The following is a 19,753-nucleotide window of genomic DNA, read 5'->3' on the forward strand; positions in this document are numbered from 1 at the left end:
AGCCACTGTAATTTAAGCACCTGTGGATCCTTAGACCCAATAGAGATTTGTGCAGTGTGTTTAGGGGTCATTATGTGAATGGCTCCTTACCAGCTGCTGCCATCAGCATGGGGGTAAGAGGACAAAGCTGAGACTTCTTGCTGGGAGGAAGAGGCTTCCTGTGCTTCTGCATCCGCCTGTAAAATCTGGTGACTGAGGAGCTAACTTTCAGACAGCTGATGTGCTGCCACTTCTTGGATTTTTTTTCTTGGATAATTAAAGGAGTCTCCTTTAATTAATTAATCTTCATCATGTATGCTTCCTGTATTCCTGTAGCATATAATTGCATCCCCTTCCTTTTATCCATAGGCAAAACTACTTTAAAAATCTATCTAGATCCCTGTACAAGCAAGTTTGCCTTAATGATCTTGTTTTCTGTCTTCAAAATCAGGTTTGTCTCTTCTGGTAAAAAGTAGCATCAATCTGAATACCAGTAGAGTGAAAGCTTCTTCCAGTAACAATTCTGCCCGTGTTCAGGAATGTTAAAGATGTTAAGTTGGCAATACATTTAAATACAAGGAAGAAAGGCAGTGCTCATTTAATAATTTCTACTCGACACTGAGTAAATGGTATAAAATTTCTGAAGGAAAAAAGATTTTTTGTTCCTAATAGACTTTCTCAGTTTTTAACTCTTCATGCTTCACTGCTGCTGTCCTTGTAGTAAATGCTTTAAATTCTTCTCCCTTTTAGTTGCTTTAACTTCTTCTTATTGTCAAAGATCCGTAGGAAAAAAATCTTGTAGGTCTTAAATTTCAAAGGTATTTTACTGAGTGCATCTAGCACCTTTCTTGTCCACAAGCAAGTTATACAGTGCTCTAATTCCTATGCAGTCTAGGATTCATAGCTGTCATGGCTACATTCCTTCCTACCAGCTTCAATTTGATTGTCGTGTCTTTATTAGAGAAAAATTATGTCTGTGCTGTTACTGAAAATGAGTCAGCCTTAGTTATGACTATTTTGCTCTTCCTGTCACAACAAGTTAAGTAAAAAGCAATGTAGGAAATACGTGGTAAAGTCAGGAATGTGAAAGGGCCGCAAGAAGGAACTATGCTTTGAGAACCTGTCTGATTGGCAAGAAGCATTATTTGTGCTCTGGAGAAGGATGAAAAAAGCTGTTTGCTTTCTGTTTACGTGTTATATTTTTATGAAAGGAAATGATATGATGGTGAAGCACGCATGTGAGACCTATATGTATGCATATAGGTAGGGACTTTGAAATCTGTGCCTCTGTCTTTAGAAGGGCTTGGGAATCCATCTGTATCCCAAAGAGGAAACTGAAGACAGGCTAGACTAACACCAGCCAGTGTTACCAACTTCTCTCACTGCTATTCATTGCAAGAGTTGGAAACACTGACTCATCTTTTTTTTTTATTTTCCAAAGCCTGCCTCTGTCAAGGAGCAGCAGAAGTGGGCTGCCTTTCAAGGCAGGGCAATCCAGGAGCTGTTAGTGGCAGTGGGGACTGCACACACTGAGCCCCATCCCACAGCACCCAGAACAGGTGACAGGGGCCTGTCAGGTGTTGGTAACCAGGGTCAAACAGGAGCCCAGTGATAGCCAACAAAGCCTTCACAATAATTCAGGACGAAGGACAAATCAGGACCTCTGGATCACTGGGATGCAAGGCAGAGGTGTACCCACAGCTTAGCCAAAGGGAGGAGCAGTGTCAAGAAGCTGGGTTTACAGGGAGTCCCTGGGCCTGAGGGCAGAGGATACCTGAGCTGAACTTCAGATTTAATTGAGTGCTGCTGTTCTACCAGGCCACGGGCTCTGCACAGGAGCAAGAGAGTACAGGCGGTGCAGTGCTCTGCAGACTTTTCTTCCCCACAAATTGTGCACCTTTAAATCAGCTCTCTATATTCTGTTATGTCTTTTAGTGTCTTTTAATACGGTGGAAAAGAACCCTTTATTTTTCTGAGCTCATGAATTGAGAGAGAGTTGAAAGACTTGTGATTTTTATTGTCTGCTCTGTAATGCAAATCATGTTCCAGTTATAATAGTCTCTGTCCTCACAATACTATAATCTAAACAAATCTTTGCACATTCATCCATTAATTTTCAACCATTGTCCATACTTTTCATGTGTGTGGTCTACCAGTGTGCGTACAGTCCAGAAAATATGCTGTAGTATCTGAAACTGTGTATTGTGCAGATTAAAAAAAGTGATAAGGAATAACACATAATTATATATTCATAAGGAAGGTTATAACTGCTTGTGTAATGCTCTCCTTAATGTAGGGTTGTTTCTTCTAATGAGACTCACATAAATCACTTTTTTCAGATCGTAATCTCTTTAACCTCCAAAACATTAAGGCATGCAGCCCAGCTCTTCTAAATGGTAGAAGTATTTAGTTCTTGTTACCAGTATTATATAAATATTTAACGGTGTTTGTGTGTGGTTTTTTGTTTCCTTGTAATCTCTTATTCACTGAAAATATTTGCACGCTACCAACAGTTCTTACCCTTTCACTGTGCCAAAACTGATTTCAGGGTTGTCACTCGATCTAAAGTACGCAGAGCCAAATGAGGTATCAGTAGCACTGCTGCTGTGCCCTGCCATCACCACTAGTGCAGCTTTGAGCCTTGAGCCTGCTGTTCTGCTGCTGATGAAAGCACCAACTGAGCCAGTGGAGTGGATTGTGGAATGTTTCGGTTGGTTCTCTCTCTTGCAGTGCTTGGCTTTACCTTGGTATGTGGTAATAATTGGTCGTAGCTTTGCTTTAAATGTTGAGATGGGCAGAGTAGAGAATAGCTATGGAATGGCTATGGTTATGGTTATGAAAATAATTGTTTTTAGGTTGTCCATGACTACTTTCATACAACTTGGATGATATTATTGGTCTTATTAAGTGAGTCAGTAATCATTTTGAACTTGCTTGCCAATTCCCTGCTTTTCAGATTCCGATTGCTTGTATCAAGGTAGATTCTATACAGCAGTGTACAAAAAACCTGATACTCGAATATAGACAGACACAAGAAGGAAGAATGGTATTTGTAAAGATGGAACTTGATTCCATGTTGTACCATTGTAAAAAACATTCCATGTTTTTTTGTTTTTTTTTGCTCATCAGGACAGTCTCAAAGACTTATCCTCAGTCTCCTAAAAATGCCAAACAATATCCAGCTTCTCCTGTGAAGCATCGTGCCACTTCTAATCTCAACCAGGAAACTCCTAAAAAGAAAGCAGATAAGGAGAAAGAAAATGTCAGTCATCAAAAATCCCCGGGAGCACGCACTGAAGAAGCAGGCCAGGTGGCTTCTGAAAAGCATGTGCCTGCTGCAGGAAAGCCAGAAAGTAGTGAAGGTGAGCCTTTCTAAGGGAACACATTATGAAGTATTGTGGGCCCGTGAGGATTTCAAACAGCAATGAACTGTTCTTTTTGTGAATCTCTTTGGCCATGGATTTATGAGTATGTGTGAAAGTACATAGCGGAAGCAGCTATGTATGGTTTTTACCTGGGTTATCAGTGAAGGAAAACGTCAGTTAATGAGAATGTGAAAATGTTGAAATGCAGGGATGCCCTCACCTATGCCATGTTCTGTCTGCTGAAAATGCTGATATATGCATTTGAAAAGTGAAAGTGGCATAACAGCATGAACCAGGCTCATTTTAGCCTTTGTGTCGGTGAGTAAGCGCTGGGCACTTTCACAGCTCCTTCTCTAAGTTTCCATCCTTGGTCATCATCTCCTAGGAAAGATCACAGCAGGAACAACTGATGCAGAAGAAGCTTCAAAAATTCTAGCTGAAAAAAGACGACAGGCCCGCCTCCAAAAGGAACAAGAGGAGAGGGAGAGACAGGAGCGAGAAGAACAGGAGAGGTATCTCCATTGATTCGTGAAAGTTATTAGCTAATAATATAACCTGTATCACTGAAGAAGCTTCAAAATGGTATTTTTAGAATCAATACAGGAGCTTACATTTAAATGTTAATTTCTTTATATTTGTATTTGTAATTCATTAGTGTCATTGGCAGTCCTTATGACTAGGGAAGTTTGAAAATAATAATTGTGCCCCTTCAAGAAGCCTGAAGAAAATATAACCATCCAAATAGTTAGGTATGTCCACTCTGCAATATGTAGTACTTTGTAAAAGTATATGAGGTAGTTTTAGTTTTACTGGTTCACATATAAGTACCAGTATATATGCCTTAAACTGCAAGGCTTGTATTATTCAAAACATTACCCTGAAGTTTTTCTCCCTGCCCAACCCTATCACAGGCAGGTGAGGGCTTTAGGAGTGTGGGCAACTGAAGGTTGCTGTGAATAAACAGTGAATTTCTGGCTCTGTTTCAGGAGCAAGCCTTTGGGTTGTTCTTCATATTCAGCACTAGTTGCATATGTAAACAGTTCATGGCTTCATTCCCTAATATTAAAGCACTGACTGTGCATGTCTAAATTGGGACTGTGTCTGTTCTTACTGAGAATGTGGGGGGAATAAAATCAGAAGTGTCTGAAAGCTTAGCCTGATGGAAATATTTCCCACATCTGCAACAAGGACAAGAATGATCAGTTGTCAGAACAGCTCTTGAATCTGATAGTGAATAAGCTGTCCCTGAGTAGGCCTATGAACAGCATAGGTGGAATAGATAGACCCACTCTTTTGAACACATTGCTGTGTTTTTTGTATTTTGTTTGCTGCTACTTGTCCAATCTGTTTATCTTCAGCTGAAAGTAAGCACAGAAGTATATGTTTGTTTATATATTCCAGTATTCTGGGAATGAAGTACAGAGGAAAAGGGATTTTTTTATTTTTTTATTGAATCTTACAGACATTATTTATATCCTATTGGAAATCAGATTGGAAATGTTTTTTTTTTTTGTTTGTTTGTCTGTTCGTTTTCCTAAGAAAAAGTATAATTTCTATGAGGTATTTTATGCAATAAGGAAAACACTGGAATAAAACTTTGATATTAACCTGAATTCTGGGCATGTTCTCAACTTTTAGTTATATTCTTGATATATTCATGAAAATGTGCACTGATGCATAATTACTTAATGCTCATTATATATCATATGTACAGTAGGATTCATGCTAAACAAGATGAAACCTTTTAAACATATCAGTATTTTTCTTTTGCAGGCTTGAAAGAGAAGAACAGAAGAGAAAGGCAGAAGAAGAAAGACTTCGTCTTGAAGAAGAGGCTCGTAAGAAAGAGGAGGAAAGACGACGCGAAGAAGAAGCAGCTAGGAAAAAGGCAGAAGAGGAAGCCAAGAGGAGAGCTGAGGAAGAACAAATGCTGAAAGAAAAGCAAGAAAAAGAGCTCCAAGCCAAACTTGAGAAACAGGTATCATTTCAAACACAAATGTGTATGTATACATACATTTATGTGTACATATAAATAAAGAATTTATTCTATATAGTAATTAACCTGAAATAAATAATGGACTTATTGTATTTTACACATTCTGATTAGAGGGAAGAAGCAGAAATCAAAGCCCGTGAGGCAGCTGAGCAACTTCGTCTTGAAAGGGAACAAATCATGCAGCAAATTGAGCAAGAAAGACTGGAGCGAAAGAAGGTAGGTATTTGTGTCTCATTTAAGATAATTATTTCATTTCTTGTTTAAATATATAACCCAGAAAGTACCTAGTAGTTTCCAGAAATAATAATCTGAAGGGATTACAAACTGATATTTACGATTTATTTAGTATTTGCTTCTTGCAAGTTAGGGGGACATCTACATCAGTATTTGTAACAAAGTGGAACAGCCTGAGGCAAATGACTCTGTGCTAAGCAGTGAACAAACACAGAATTAGCCTGTAACCACAAAGTTAAATGCCTAAGACAAATAGAGAATGGCATGGCAAGGCAAACGTGCATTGCCACCCAACCCAGGACATCACAGGCTCTTGAGGAACGAGTGACTTTGTTTTTAAAACTTACTCAACAAAAGTCCGGCGTTTTTAATTTAGAAAGTTAATGAGATTAACAAACAGGTTTCCTCCCACCTGGCTTGTCTCTGGTTACATTGTGCAGAGGCAGCAGGGCTCTCTACCACAATTTTTTGCACAAGGAAATGGCTGGAACTGCATAGCTTTACCTACAGCTCTGTGGCAAGAGAGAGAACAGCTGCAGAGCTGCTGAGCCTCTTTCTAGTTATAGAAGGTCCTTCCATATATGTTATTCTAATGTGTTATTTTTAACTGTTTACCACTGAGCTGGAAACATGTTGCTGTTGTAGATTGCAATACCAAAGCAAAGTGTCTTTACATGTGAAATAGTTTCCTTTCATGGTAGTGCAAAGAAGCAGGGCTTACTGGAACAGTTTGTTGTTGCTGTTTTTTAATGAACAAAGAAGAAAAAAAAGAATTTTAGAGTAACACCATACAGAATTCCAGCAAAGAGTGATCTCAGATACTTCATTCTACTCCTCCATTCCAAAAACCTATGTTTTTTAAAGCAACTGTTTGGAAATAGAAAAGGCAGCTAGATGAAAGTAATGGCTATTTTTGTTTGTTTGTTTGTTTTTTTAAAATGTCTTGTTCCAAAGCTGAGCACAACTCAAAACTGCCAATGTCTTTTTAAAATGTTTGTCTGTAAATTGCATCTAGTGAGAAGGTCATGTTTTGTGCCCTGATGCTGAAAGCCAGCTTCCAGCTGTTTTCTTTCTTATGTTAATCCTTCTTATTTATTTTCCCTTTTTGAGGACAGGTGAGGGTGAGGTTTTGACAAGACTTTCATTGACTTTTTTTTTCTCCTTTACCAGTCCAGTGTTAAATATTTTGCCTACCTTCTCATCCTCCAATTTATTTTGATTTCTAGAGAATAGATGAAATAATGAAGAGAACAAGGAGGAGTGAAACACCAGAAATAAAGGTATGAAATTGTGTTTGGTTTCTGGATTTGTGTTGTCTTTATTTTAATAACTCACATATGAAAATTAAACCTGAGCGTTTTCCATTGTCATAGGTGTACTTAGGTTACATAGGTTAGGTCTGTTTACACCCAGCAAAGTTTGCTGCTGTGATATCTCTGCTTTGTACCAGCCAGTGAACGTAGTTACTAAGCTCTCCGTGTTAGGCCTACCAGGATTGTAGGTCTTGAGAACAAGGCAGTTGTTTCCAGCTAGGAAGTGATGGACAGTTAAGATTTCACTTACAGTGTAAGTTTTCTATTAAAAAACTATTCCTTCAGTTACTTCCACAGACTGTTTTCTTTTTGAAGTTAAAATATAAATAATAATAATAAAAAAACCTCTGCCTAACATTAAATGAAAAAAAATCCTCTACTGCTGTTGATGAACTTTGACCACCCTCTGGCCCTGAGCAATGCCATACATTTTGAGCACAGTTGGTTCCATGAAGTTTACACTATTTTGTCTAATATATTTGATTTATTCCCTGACTGCAGAAGGAAGAGCCAAAACTGGAGATACCATCAACTTTGAATGTGGAAAAGCAACCAAAATCCCTTGTTCTTAACCAGCCAGGTAAAACTAACCATATTTTTCTTACCTGTTTTCATAACTAGTTCATTTCAGAGTTTTCCTCAGATAGAGCACTGTGCTCTTAGGTTTTCTCTGGAAAAGATTAGCTAGGTTTGTGTCAGCCACAAATATTAGACCCTGGAGACTGAATGAGAGTCTCAGTGAGAGACTTTGTTTTGCCATGTAAGCAGAAGAATGATTGTCCTCCATTTAGTACCTTACATAGCATTTCTATAAATGAGAAGTTCCAGTCTGCTAATTGGTTTGCCTGCCGCAACCTGCATTTGAGTTTTGTGGGTAGAATTTTCTTTGGCTCACAGTCAAGCTTGCAAGCTTTTTATAGCATTGTTCCAAGTCTCACTTGATGAAAATAAGATTTAATTTGACTTGATGAAAACAGCATATGTATTTTAAGCCTGAGTTAAATATATATATGTATATCTGCAGCATTTATCTATACCTTGGTTACTTCCCCAGGTTAAGGCTTTTAGTACATGACAAAAAAGATTATGTATACTCTTCCTGTTTCATTAAATTCAAAAGATTGGGCATAAAGCACAATTTTAGAGTGGAAAGGAGGATTTCAAGTATAATACAGTGAGTCAGAGATAAAACAGAGTCCCACTGCATTGTCAGTCTTCCTTTCTACTCTGTAATTTAAAAGCATTTGTGATGTTTGAAAAATGATTAAATAAAGATATCATTACTGTCATAATTTCTATCATTTTCTTATAGAAATCAATGGGCTGGCAACTTGCCTGAAAAGTAAAAGCTTAGAGAGTACTGCTTCTGTAGTACCTTCTCCAGATGTAGTTGCTAATGGACTGAAGTCAGTTCCAGGACTTGTTCAGCTGGAAGCTGTAGATGGGAAATCTAACAGCATGGAAGATTCAACAGATGAGGTTCAGTCTATGGATGTGAGGTACAGACAGTAACTACCAATAGAAATTGTGAAATTTATACTAGGCACATGCACTTTCCTGTTTCGTTTGCTGGTATTCCTTTACTTCTCCCCAACCTCACAATGTGGGGAACAATGTGGTGTCGGTGGTATGTTCCAAATCTGTTAAGATGCAGAGTGGTTGTTTTGGACACGAGCCTGAACTTCCTCTCACTTTCTTGTATTTAGGGGCAGGGGAACTTAAAAGTCTTCCTACTGTTCTTACTTACAGATTCTATACAAATTTATCCAAGCCTTTCAGATAATTCTCAGAATCCAAAATGCCATACTGTGTGAAAGCAGCATCTGTAGATATTGTACAGATGTGGCTACTGCAGATATTGCTCAGATGCCACAGTTTATTTTTGTTTGTCCCAAGACTGCATTGCTACGATGCACAAGCTTTTCTCTTCAAGCTTGTCCCTACAAACAGAATAAAGGAAATTAGGCTCTAAAAATCGTGTTTAACTGGAACGGTCTATGGATATCAGTAAGTAATGTCCTATGTATTAAACACTGTTGCATTTTGGTGGAAGGATTTGCAGGTAAGAAGGAAATTGGTGATTTAAGGCTGCTATGGGAAAGTTAGCTCAGAATTTTAAGTGTGGAATTTTTATACTACATTTCTTGAATTAACAAGCCGAATTAACTTACTAACTTCTCACTGTGTGTAAGTATTTCAGTAAATATGCATAAATGCAGGACAGACCAAAAGTTCCTTTAGACCATTGTTCTGTGTCAAGGAGCATCAATGGGAAAAAGTGGTTGGTGAGGGAACCTGAATTTAGTGCATTCCAAAACGACACAGAAGTATTCTGTTATGGATATTGGAAGGTGGAAGTCCATCTTGCTCTGACTAATATCTGCTGATTGACCTATTTCCCATGAGTTTATCTAACTCCTTTTTCAACCTGCTGATATTATTTGCTTCCACAACCTCATCTGACAGCAGATTCTACAGCTCAGCCCCCCTGAGATAAATGATATTCTTTGATCTTTGTTAACCCCAATCTCTTACTAGTATCACTGTGCACCACCAAGGTTCAGTGTTAATGCACAGTAGTTCGGAGTTGATGCGCAGTAGTTCTGCTCTCACCTCAGCCACGTGGTCATAGAAATTGTAGTGAAATTCTCCCTCTGACTTTTCTTCTTCAAACTGAAACATCCTTGTCTTTATAGTTTCTGCAAAGCATCAGCTGGTTGCAGTGCTTCTTAAATTCTGGATTTCTGTGGCTGTTACAAAGTATTAAGAAATAGATTTTTTTATTTAAATTGTGAAATGCAAGGGCTGTAGGTATATGATTGCAGGTTCAGGATGGTAATTTGTAAGGTGCAGTTAAGTGTTTAGATAATGGAAGGGTGCAGATGCTGAGGGGAGTCAGTAAATTCAGTACAGTAAACTATTAGAAATGTGGGCTTTTAGGAAATGAATGTTCATGTCGCGGAGAAACCACAAATCTTAATTTTTAAGAAATACAGATTAAGTATGATCTTTCATTCTGAACAGTAATTTTTTTATCATTATTTTGCTTGATTTGGGACATATTCCAGGTAAAAAGCTCACTGCACTTAGCTCTAAGATAGGCAGTATTTCTTCAATGGTCAGAAGATTAATTTGTTGGTTAATGAAAATCTACACAGCTTTTATTCTGCATCTTCTTTTCATATATCTTTTTATAGCCCTGTTTCAAAAGAAGAACTTATCTCTATCCCTGAATATTCACCCATGAATGAACTCATGCCCGGTGTTTCTTTCGACCAAAATGGGACAAGCAATGCCAAGGCTCTTGAAGATCTTTTGGATTTCACAGGCCCAGCTACTTATTCTAAGACGTCCAGTGATACTATTAGCATTGATGACTGTAACAAAAACTTGATTGAGGGATTTAACAGTCCAGGACAGGAAAATACACTTAATTCAATCTGTTGACAACCTCGCTTTTCGGCAGAACAGACAAAGGTACAGTAGTGCGATAAATATCTTTAGATGTGATAAATCGTGTGATTACTCATGAGCTTCGCAGAATAATAAGCAGTTGTAAACAGCAGCTTTCTAATTCTTTTCACATATGATCTTAACTTGCATAGCTGATTTGATTTTCTTCTCTTGTTTCTTCAATTGACAGAGGTAGCAATCTGTGGAGGACGTACGTCTTTGTGACACTACTGGCGGTAAAACATGAAATTGTCACTTGAAAAAGCTTCTGCATTCCTGAACACTGGATTTCAAATAATCAGAGCTGAATAAAACTTTGTCTTCCCAGAGAATATGTTGACTAACTGGCTGCTTTTGGTGGAAAACAGTGATCTAGAACCTCGATGGTTTCAGGGAAGACTGAGTATGCATTAGAATTCGAGCTTTAGCTGCTAGCGAAGCACTTATTATTTTCTTTTAATTTAAAATGCATCTGAACACTTCACTGTGATTTTCCTTGTGCATTTAATTTCAAGATCATTCCTCCTTAATTTTATCATGCATCCATTTAGCCATCTTTTTATTGTAAATAGCGATGAAGTTTGCCTACAGTGCACTGAAAAGAAATACTACGCTGTACTTTGGTTCTGTGCCTATCTTCTTTTTTGTTTTTAATAAGGAATTATTGGCAACTTTGATGCAGGCATATAATTCAAAGCTATAGCTGAAAAGGCTTAAAACTGGATAATTACTGCGAGTGAAAGAACCTTCTTACTGACTGCAGAGTGTGGAGTTACCTTGTAATGGTGATGTTGACAGTTTTAGTCACTGGTGGCACTTACTGGTTAATATTAATAGTCCTGGAGTGATTATGAATTATGTGTTTAAAAACATACCTGTGTAACACCTGTAAACAATGCAGGCACAATGCTGAGTATAATCCCTAATATATTATAGTATAACTGTAGTAGATGCAAGTGAGTATGTCGGGGGGTCAGGTAACACGATAACCTTTGGAGATGCAGACACTTGGTTAATACCAGCAGGCTTTCTGTCACGTGCAGAAGTGTTTTGTCTTCCTTACAGGCTCAACAAAACAAGATACAGTCGGCAGCAAAATAACATATGAAAGTTGCAGCAGAAATACAAAGGCTGGGAGACACACAGCAAGCACTGCTAGCCTACTTAATATCCTATAAGCATCTGTATGGGAAAATCCACATCGAGCTGTATCATGTGTAAGACATTACGTGCCATACAGTGGTAACTTTATTTCTGTTGGTAACCTACGATAACTATATGCTAGATGATGTGCTGCTTTGAGGACACTTTTCTCCAGCTCCTTATAAAAATAAATTATAAATACTGCTCTCTTTGGAAACTAACAACAAAAAAAGAAGTGAAAACTGGGCTTGTTTGGTTATTTTTCTTTTTACACATAGGGGAGTTCCAAGTGTATCTTGAGCTCAGTTGTAGACCCATTCTTGTGCTCCTTGAAGCCAGCAATGGGGAAGTAACCAATAGAATCATGTGCAATGTATAAAGAAAGCATTCCTACAGCAATCTGGCTGTTTATATTGGTGTACTTCAGAAAAAGTAATTTCTTTTGACTGTGCAGTAAGCTGTAGCATGGTACCGTGTCTTCCAATTTAGTCCTACATTTATTTCTTAAATAAAAAACCAACAAAACAAAACCAAACTGTTTGTTTTGCTGTGGTGCATTGTGTTTGACAAATGTCACATGATATTTTATTATGGTGTCATTGTATAACATGTAGATTTCTTTATTTGCATGACATGTATAGCATGTACAAAGGTGAAATACATTTTCATTTATGAATCTAACTGTTGTTTCTTAGCTTTTTTTGCTCCTAGTAAGACAGATTTAAAAGCAGCTATGCGTTAATCTATTCTGAGATGTTTTCTGAAAAAATGAGCGATAGTGAATGAAGGAGTGGTTTTCAGTGCCTTAAAATATTTCACGTCGCTTCCTTTGCCGTGCACTGATTTGCTTTCTGAGGTCTTGTCAATACATAGAAGAAATGTAGACCATCAGCAGAAGAGCTGTAAGCTGAGGGCTTCCAATCAGTGGCATCTTAAATGCTATTGGGGCTTGCAGCCTCAGCTTCAGCTCTCTGGGCTATTACGTGGGAAGGCAAATGAGAAAGAGAACTTGGGATCCGTGGATATTGGATGCTGTTCTACTGGGTGTGTGAGGTCTGTTCTGTAAGGGTGTTTGTACATCTATGTTCTTTTCAAGTTAAATGCACATACCAGTAGCTTAGAACTGCTATTTATAGTCTACTGAAACGTTGGGAAAAACCTTTGGCAAATACATTTTTTTAAATCATAACTTTGAAAATTTAAAATTATATCCAGACTGTTTTTATTTTTAAAGTATATTAATATTTTCCGTTATAACAATTCATCTTGCTCTTATCAGCTCTGAAATCACTCGTGACCTGTCCACTCAACTATTTACTAAGCTTAAAGGAAACGAGGTAAGTCAGTATTTGTAAAGACCTTGCATTGTTTCCTTTTACATTTGCTTTCATGTGTAGCCTTAAAAAATTGGTTGAATATCTGAAGCAAGTGCTGTTTGTTGAGGGATTCATTCACTTCCACTTTTTGTTTTAGATGATACAACTTCTCTGCATCAGTACAAATGTTTGCTGTTGTGATTCAGCTCTGCCCAGAGCTTCGTTTTTCATTTAGCAGTGGTCCTGAAACTGGTGAATGATTGCTTAGGATTCACACACATCCCTGGTGGAGTTTTTCTGCAGTCAAGCATTTGTGTATCACACTGTGAGAAGAAGCAAGAAAACAAACTGGAGCCACAATCCTTAAGTGGATTTTTATAAGTGGGTGAAAGGATTTTTTTTTTTTCTCCAGGTTACTTTTAGCAGGTGAACTGCAGACCAGGCATGAGGGAATGACTGAAGCAGAACTCAGACTAAAACACGAGAACTGCATTACTTCAAAAAGTTAGCTTAGCAGGTAACGTTTGCTAGTAATACATAGTGCTAATGCAGCACAATGGACTGATGCAAATGCAGCTGCCTTAAGCACCAAGAAGAATCTGACACTGCTACCATCTTTTCCCAGATCTATTTTCAATCACTAGAATAACTATTAGCAAGTTTCTAATGCACAAATAAATAATACATGCGAGATAATGGGGCATCGTGGTAACTGATTAGGATCAGCAATTTCCTTGGAGTTGCTCTGGGAAGTGACACCCATAGCTTGTCTCAGGCCTTGCAAAGGCCTCAAGCAGCACCCCTGGCTTCCAAGCACCTTCATTTCCAAACAGACCAGCATCAGCAATGGGTGGATCTAGACCCTGAGGCTGCATTTTCATCTAGAGAGATAAAGGACCAGGAAAGGAGATCATCTGCTCTCCTGTGATTGCACAGATTGTGCTATTGCTGATATAGACTGCTGCTCTGCCTGGCAGAGGCAGATCTTTCCCATCACTTCAAAAAGTGACTCCCTGCTCATTAGCTCCCAGCCTCATTAGCTATAGCATACATCTCATTCAAGTGACCGGCTGCTCCAGCTGCCCCTGTCACCACCAGGCATTGTCCAGATGCTCCTTGAACACTGCCCGCTGCCCTGGGCAGCCTGTTCCAGTGCAGAAACACTAAGAGAAAAGATGCTTAGGCTCTTAAAATAATTAACTAAACTACAAGAAAATGGTTTATTGACTACATGAATAATTTTTGGCTCTTGTTCTTGCCTCAGTTACCACGTTTGTTCTGCATTTGATGGCACTGAAGTACAATAACACATTTGATAGTACTTCTAATGGTTCAAGACCAAAGTAGTAATTTTCTAAAACTAGAGGGCTGTGTGGGTACCTGAACGCTGCAATTCGCAGGATCAAAATAAACACTCTGGAAATTGGTGTGTGATGTTCACTCAGAAGCTTCACTGAAATAGAGGTGTATATTAATAATGATCACACATGCTTTTTCAGACTAACTTCTCTGTTCAAATACAGACGGCAACGTTTTTGGAAATATCAGTATGATACATGCAGAGCTATGGGGGCTTAAAACCAATAAATTCTATGGAGTTGCTCATAATTTTCCCAGAGTGAGGGATTCAGTCAAACAACAGCTTTCATGCTTTCCTTTTTCTCCCTTTTCTTGACTTAAACCTCTTACCAATTCAAATACTTAAACCCTGCTGGAAGGAGTTTGATGTGGCAAAGAGCGCCTGCACCATTGCTGGCAGAGAAAGAATAAATCTGAGGGTTTTGGAGATGGAGTATCTGCAGTAATGTATCTGAGGCAGCAACAAAGTGCTGTTATAGGTGATGAAGCCATACAGTCCTGGTCAGAATTGGACAGACTTCCCTGGGTGAAGGCTGCATCGGTATTTCTTTCCTTATAGCTTGAAAGTTGCACTTGTAGCCTCAGTTTGGACGAGGTTAGTTTACGCTTTTGTGTTTGGGCAGTGTTGATGAAAGTGGGATCTTCTGTTACCTGCATCTGTGTCACATGCTTGGATTAATTTGTATGCAGAGACTGTTTTCACTGCTCTGTTGCAAAAACCCAACCCCACTGACAGAGGCCGTATGCCTAGCAGCAATGGCACGGCTTCGGCAGGTTGTGACAGGACAGCCACGATAAGCTTGTACGTAAAACACGCAGGCATCTGTACGTCAGGAGATTGCAGGCTTGCTAAAGGACTCTTTAAAGCTTAATTTGGTGATGCTATCGGAGTCTATACATGCTCCATCCATCAGCCTCCCACCTTCTCTCGGATTTTAATTAAATGATTACTTTATAGCTTTCCTTAAATTTCATAGCTAAATAATGTGGGACTTATTACCTCAATTGTAGAGCGAGCTGTTATCTGTTGCTCTGATCCTTGATTGAGAAAAGAGCACTGTTCTATAGAATGCTGTTCAACAGAGCTCTTAGGACTTTTTTATTATTATTATGGTTTACCATTCTCCCTTGTCTGGATGAGGTTTTTCAGATTTAAAGTTATTTTGACAAGTAACCTCAGGAGTTGATCTAAGCATTGGGTGTCTCGTGGTTTTATAATGAGAAACAGCTAACACTGCTTCACTGGGGGCTCAGAGGTTTAGCTAATTGTGTTCTACTGAGTGACAGAAATACTTTCTTTTTGTATTAAAAGCAGAAGCTGTGTTATGTGTCTGCAAAGACTTAAGCAGCTCACTCCTGTTTCAAGACAGCAGATGTGATTTGTGGTTTGGCAAAAACATTTTGATACAGTGCAAGAAAAAAGGGAATGGTTGTGCAAAGGGGTAGGGGTGGATGAGAAGTGAAAAAGCAAACATGAATGTGAAACTCCTCTAAAAGCAGAGATCAAAGTTAATGAAGCTACACAAGTCTTATCAGCAAGTGTAATAAACTAGTGAAGTACAAATGAAACATCTCCCTATGAGGAATTGAGAGAGTGGCTGATAAAACTATCATTACCCTTAGACAGCAGTTCCTTGTGATGGCTCTGCCTGCCACAGAATCATTAAGGTTGGAAAAGACCACTAAGATGATCCAGTCCAACCCCCAGACCATCACACCATACCCACTAACCAGGTCCCTCAGTGCCACATCCACACAGTTCTTGAACACCTCCAGTGACACCACCCCCTCCCTGGGCAGCCTGTGCCTCACCACTCTTTTTGAGAAGATATTTTTCATGCTATCCAATCTGAACCTCCCGTGGTGCAGCTTGAAGTCATAGCCTCTCATCCTAGATGTCAGCAATGAGCTGCTCTCACCACTCTGATTTGCTTTCTCCTTCAGATACTACCATCTGCAGGCTCAGTCTAGACACACAAAATTAGTTGTGTGTGGTAACCATGCTGACCCACTCCCTGCGAAGAACTTCTAATTTCATTTATGTAGTTCACTTTGGTGGAGAAGGTATGTAGAGTAGTGGTGAGCCTGGCAGAACCAGAAAGTCTGTGCTTCTGGATATGGCCTTGTTGGGATCATGGAACTTTTATTTCCTTTTATTTTTAAAGTAATTTAACATGGTTCAGTATAGTCTAGCTCCAATAGTAATGTTTGATGTAGAAAGCAAAATGCTTGCTTGAAAGATAAATAAGATCCATCTGCTATCTCATATCAGTTTCTGTCTGAATTCTAGCTTACTTCCATCCATAATTTCCAAGTATTTAGCATGCAAACCACAGCCATGCTGTTTCCAAAGGGAATGTTTACTAAATCAAACATTAAAGGGATATGAAAGCTATTTTCTATTCTAATGATACATAATTAGAAAAAAAACAACATGAAAATAGATTAAAATAATTAGTCTTAATAAGAAGTAATTCTCAAGCCTTGTGCAATAGCATAGTCTTCACACTTCAGAGATGGAGAATAATGATGCTGGGGAACTACTGACAGGCACTGGTTTTAGTATTAATTTAATTTGTAATGTTTGTTTAACTTCATGTTTTCTTAGACTACGTGGTCCCAGCAGAGAGACCCTGGTGGATACACACCTGATGTTACCCATCATAAGTGTGTGTTGACTCCAGAGCATCTGAGCAGAATTGAGCGAAATATGAGGTGTCGGTTAGTGTGTGTGATGTGTAAGTTTATCACACGCAGACAGAGGTGGGTTGGCTGTACTTATTCCTTTGAACGACTGTTGCTTCAAGTGAGGCATCTGCTTACTTCTAAGTTTCAGGGCAGTAGTTGCCTCCCTACTCATAGGAAACAGGCAAACCATTGCACCAGCTGCAGCTAGGAATAAGACCAAATCCTTTTCTGTTAATCCCATTTTCCTGGTCTCACTTTCTCCAGTCTCAATTTCTCTGGCTGGTTCAGCCTCACCTTGAGCACTGTATGCAGTTTTGGACATCACAAGAAGGACATAAAACTATTAGAGTGTCCAAAGGATGGCTACAAAGATGTTGAAGGGTCTGGAGGACAGGATGTATGAGGAGTGGCTGAGGCCCCTGTGTTTGCTCAGCGCAGAGCAGAGGAGCTGAGGGGAGGCCTGATGGCAGCTGCAGCTCCTCACAGGGAGCGGAGGGGCAGCGCTGAGCTCTGCTCTGTGTGACAGCGACAGGGCCCGGGGGAACGGCGTGGAGCTGGGTCAGGGGAGGGGCAGCTGGGGGTCAGGGAAAGGGTCTGCACCACAGGGCGGTGGGCGTGGAACGGGATGCACAGGGCTGTGGGCACGGCCCTGAGTGCCGGAGTTCAAGGAGTGTCTGGACAGTGCTCTCAGACGTTGGGTTTGGTTTTGGTGGTGCTGAGTGGAGCCAGGGGTTGGACTCCATGATCCTTGTGGGTCCCTTCCAGCTGGGGATGTTCTATGTTCTAGGATTCTAAGACCCTCCCTGAGCTCCTATTAACAACAATACCAACAGGCAAAGAAGCAGGAGGCATTGGTTTTAGCAGCTTGTAACTGTACTTCTGTATCAAACAGTTCAGTAGGTCTTCTGCAATCCCTTTTAATTGAGAAGGCTACTAGTTTTAAAAAGTTCTATATGCTTTTCACATGAGATTTTCCAAGCTTTTTTGGTGAAGATACAGGAATTATTTTGTATGAGAATCGCATTGCACAGAATCACAAGGGTTGGAAGGGACCTCAAGAGATCGAGTCCTTTCTCCTGCTAAAGCAGGTAGGTATCCAGACAGGTCTTGAATATCTCCGCAGAAGGAGACTCCACAGCCTCTCTGTGCAACCTGTTCCAGTGCTTCATCATCCTTACTGTAAAGAAGTTCTTCCACATGTTAGTATGGAACTTCCTATGTTCAAGTTTGGGGCCATTACTCCTTGTCCAATCTCTGCACACCACTGAGAAGAACCTGGCCTTATCCATTTGCCTCTCACACCTCCCTTTAGATATTTATAAACATTTGTCAGATCCTCTCAGCTTTCTTTTCCCCAGGCTGAACAGTCCCAGGTTACTTAGTCTTTCCTCATACGGGAGATACTCCAGGCTCTTAATCATCTTTGTGGCCCTCTGGACTCCTAGGAGATCTCTGTCTTTTTTAACTGGGAAGACACAGTAGTCTAAATGTGGCCTCACCAGGGCAAAGTAGATGGGAGGATCACCTCCCTCAACCTGCTGGCTATGCTCTTTTTAATGCCCCAGGATCCCACTGACCTTCTTGGCCACAAGGGCACACCTCTGTCTCATGGCCAACCTGCTGTCCACAATGACCTCCAGGTCCTTCTCTACAGAGGTCCTCTCCAGCAAGTCATCTCCTATCCTTGTGTTTGAGTGGGTGAATAAAGGACTGAAGCTGTAAAGGTATCCCTCAGTCCCAAGAGCAGTAATTCTGCCAAGGTGAAGAAGATGTCTGCTAAAGGTTCTGGCCCTTTAAGGGGCTGGCAGGAAGATGTCAGCCAGATGCCAAAAGTTGATGGATTGTGAAAGTCAGCAGTCCACACTGGGAACATGTGGGAATTGGGACCACTTCTCTGAACTACATCTAATCAGGAGCTTATAGAGAGGAAGTAATGTCTTTACCTAGAGAAGACAAACATCTAACTTCACACTGCTGGGCTGTGGTTTGATGTTAAACATGGTACCTTGGCTGAGCTGGATCAGAAATGTCAGGAGGACATAACAAAGAGTACTGACTCTGGCCTTGTTTCATTTTTAAAAATGTTGACAAGCTGACTTGGTTTTGGTGAGCTCTGCAGCAGATCAGATGTCACCTGCCTGTGCAGTGGTAACGAGGCTGTATCACGTATCATTCACCTTCCTGCAGCTCGTGTGAAAACAAAAAAACATCAGCCCTGTGCCTAGAATGAGGCTAATGTGTGTGTCCGTGCCTGATCTCAATGGTACTCACAGCCTTCAACCAATAGCCTCAGATGCTGAACAGCATAAAGTAGATAAAGTTGCTATTTCGTTTTACATGTTGTTTTGTACTGTGTTAAATCCATTTTTGTACTTTCCAATCACAGAAGTTATTGCATTTTGAAAAGCTTCCTTGTATGCCAGCGTGTGCACTCCCTCCAACACCAAACATGTTTGGCCAGCCGGTGACCAACATAAGGGGTGTATCCTGACAGCCTAGGAAGGGGAGTGCTCATCTTGCTGGGCTCGACTGCATCTCTGGAGAAGCAGAGAGCTGGACACGCACTTGGGCACTGCAAGAAGCAGAGAGAAGTGAAGGTTGTAAGTTAGGGTAGTATGGTTAGGTTGTAGTGGGACTCGATGATCTTTAAGGTCAATATCTAAAGGGAACCTACAAACAGGAGGGGAATCAACTCTTTGAAAGGGTAGATAACTGCAGGACAAGGGAAAATGGTTTTAAGTTGAGGGAGGAAAGATTTAAATTGGATGTCAGGTGGAAGTTCTTTACAGAGAGAGTGGTGAGATGCTGGAACAGGCTGCCCAGAGAGGTTGTGGAGGTGTTCAAGTCCAGATTGGATGAGGCCCTGGGCAGCCTGGTCTAGTATTAAATGTGGAGGTTGGTGGCCCT

General features: G+C 40.0%; 1 protein-coding gene across 1 annotated transcript; it reads left to right on the plus strand.

Moving 5' to 3' along the window:
- The first annotated feature begins 3,022 nt into the window (after window positions 1-3,022).
- Window positions 3,023-11,463, plus strand: LOC100550324 (MAP7 domain-containing protein 2). The gene is made up of 9 exons (XM_010726148.2): window positions 3,023-3,341; window positions 3,730-3,856; window positions 5,118-5,322; window positions 5,452-5,556; window positions 6,801-6,854; window positions 7,389-7,467; window positions 8,200-8,386; window positions 10,085-10,364; window positions 10,531-11,463. The coding sequence occupies exons 1-8, from the start codon at window positions 3,023-3,025 to the stop codon at window positions 10,332-10,334; spliced, it is 1,326 nt and encodes a 441-aa protein (XP_010724450.2). The 3' UTR covers window positions 10,335-10,364; window positions 10,531-11,463.
- Window positions 11,464-19,753: the final 8,290 nt, after the last annotated feature.

Source organism: Meleagris gallopavo, chromosome 1 (genome assembly GCF_000146605.3).
Source record: "Meleagris gallopavo isolate NT-WF06-2002-E0010 breed Aviagen turkey brand Nicholas breeding stock chromosome 1, Turkey_5.1, whole genome shotgun sequence".
Classification (NCBI taxonomy): Eukaryota; Metazoa; Chordata; class Aves; order Galliformes; family Phasianidae; genus Meleagris; species Meleagris gallopavo.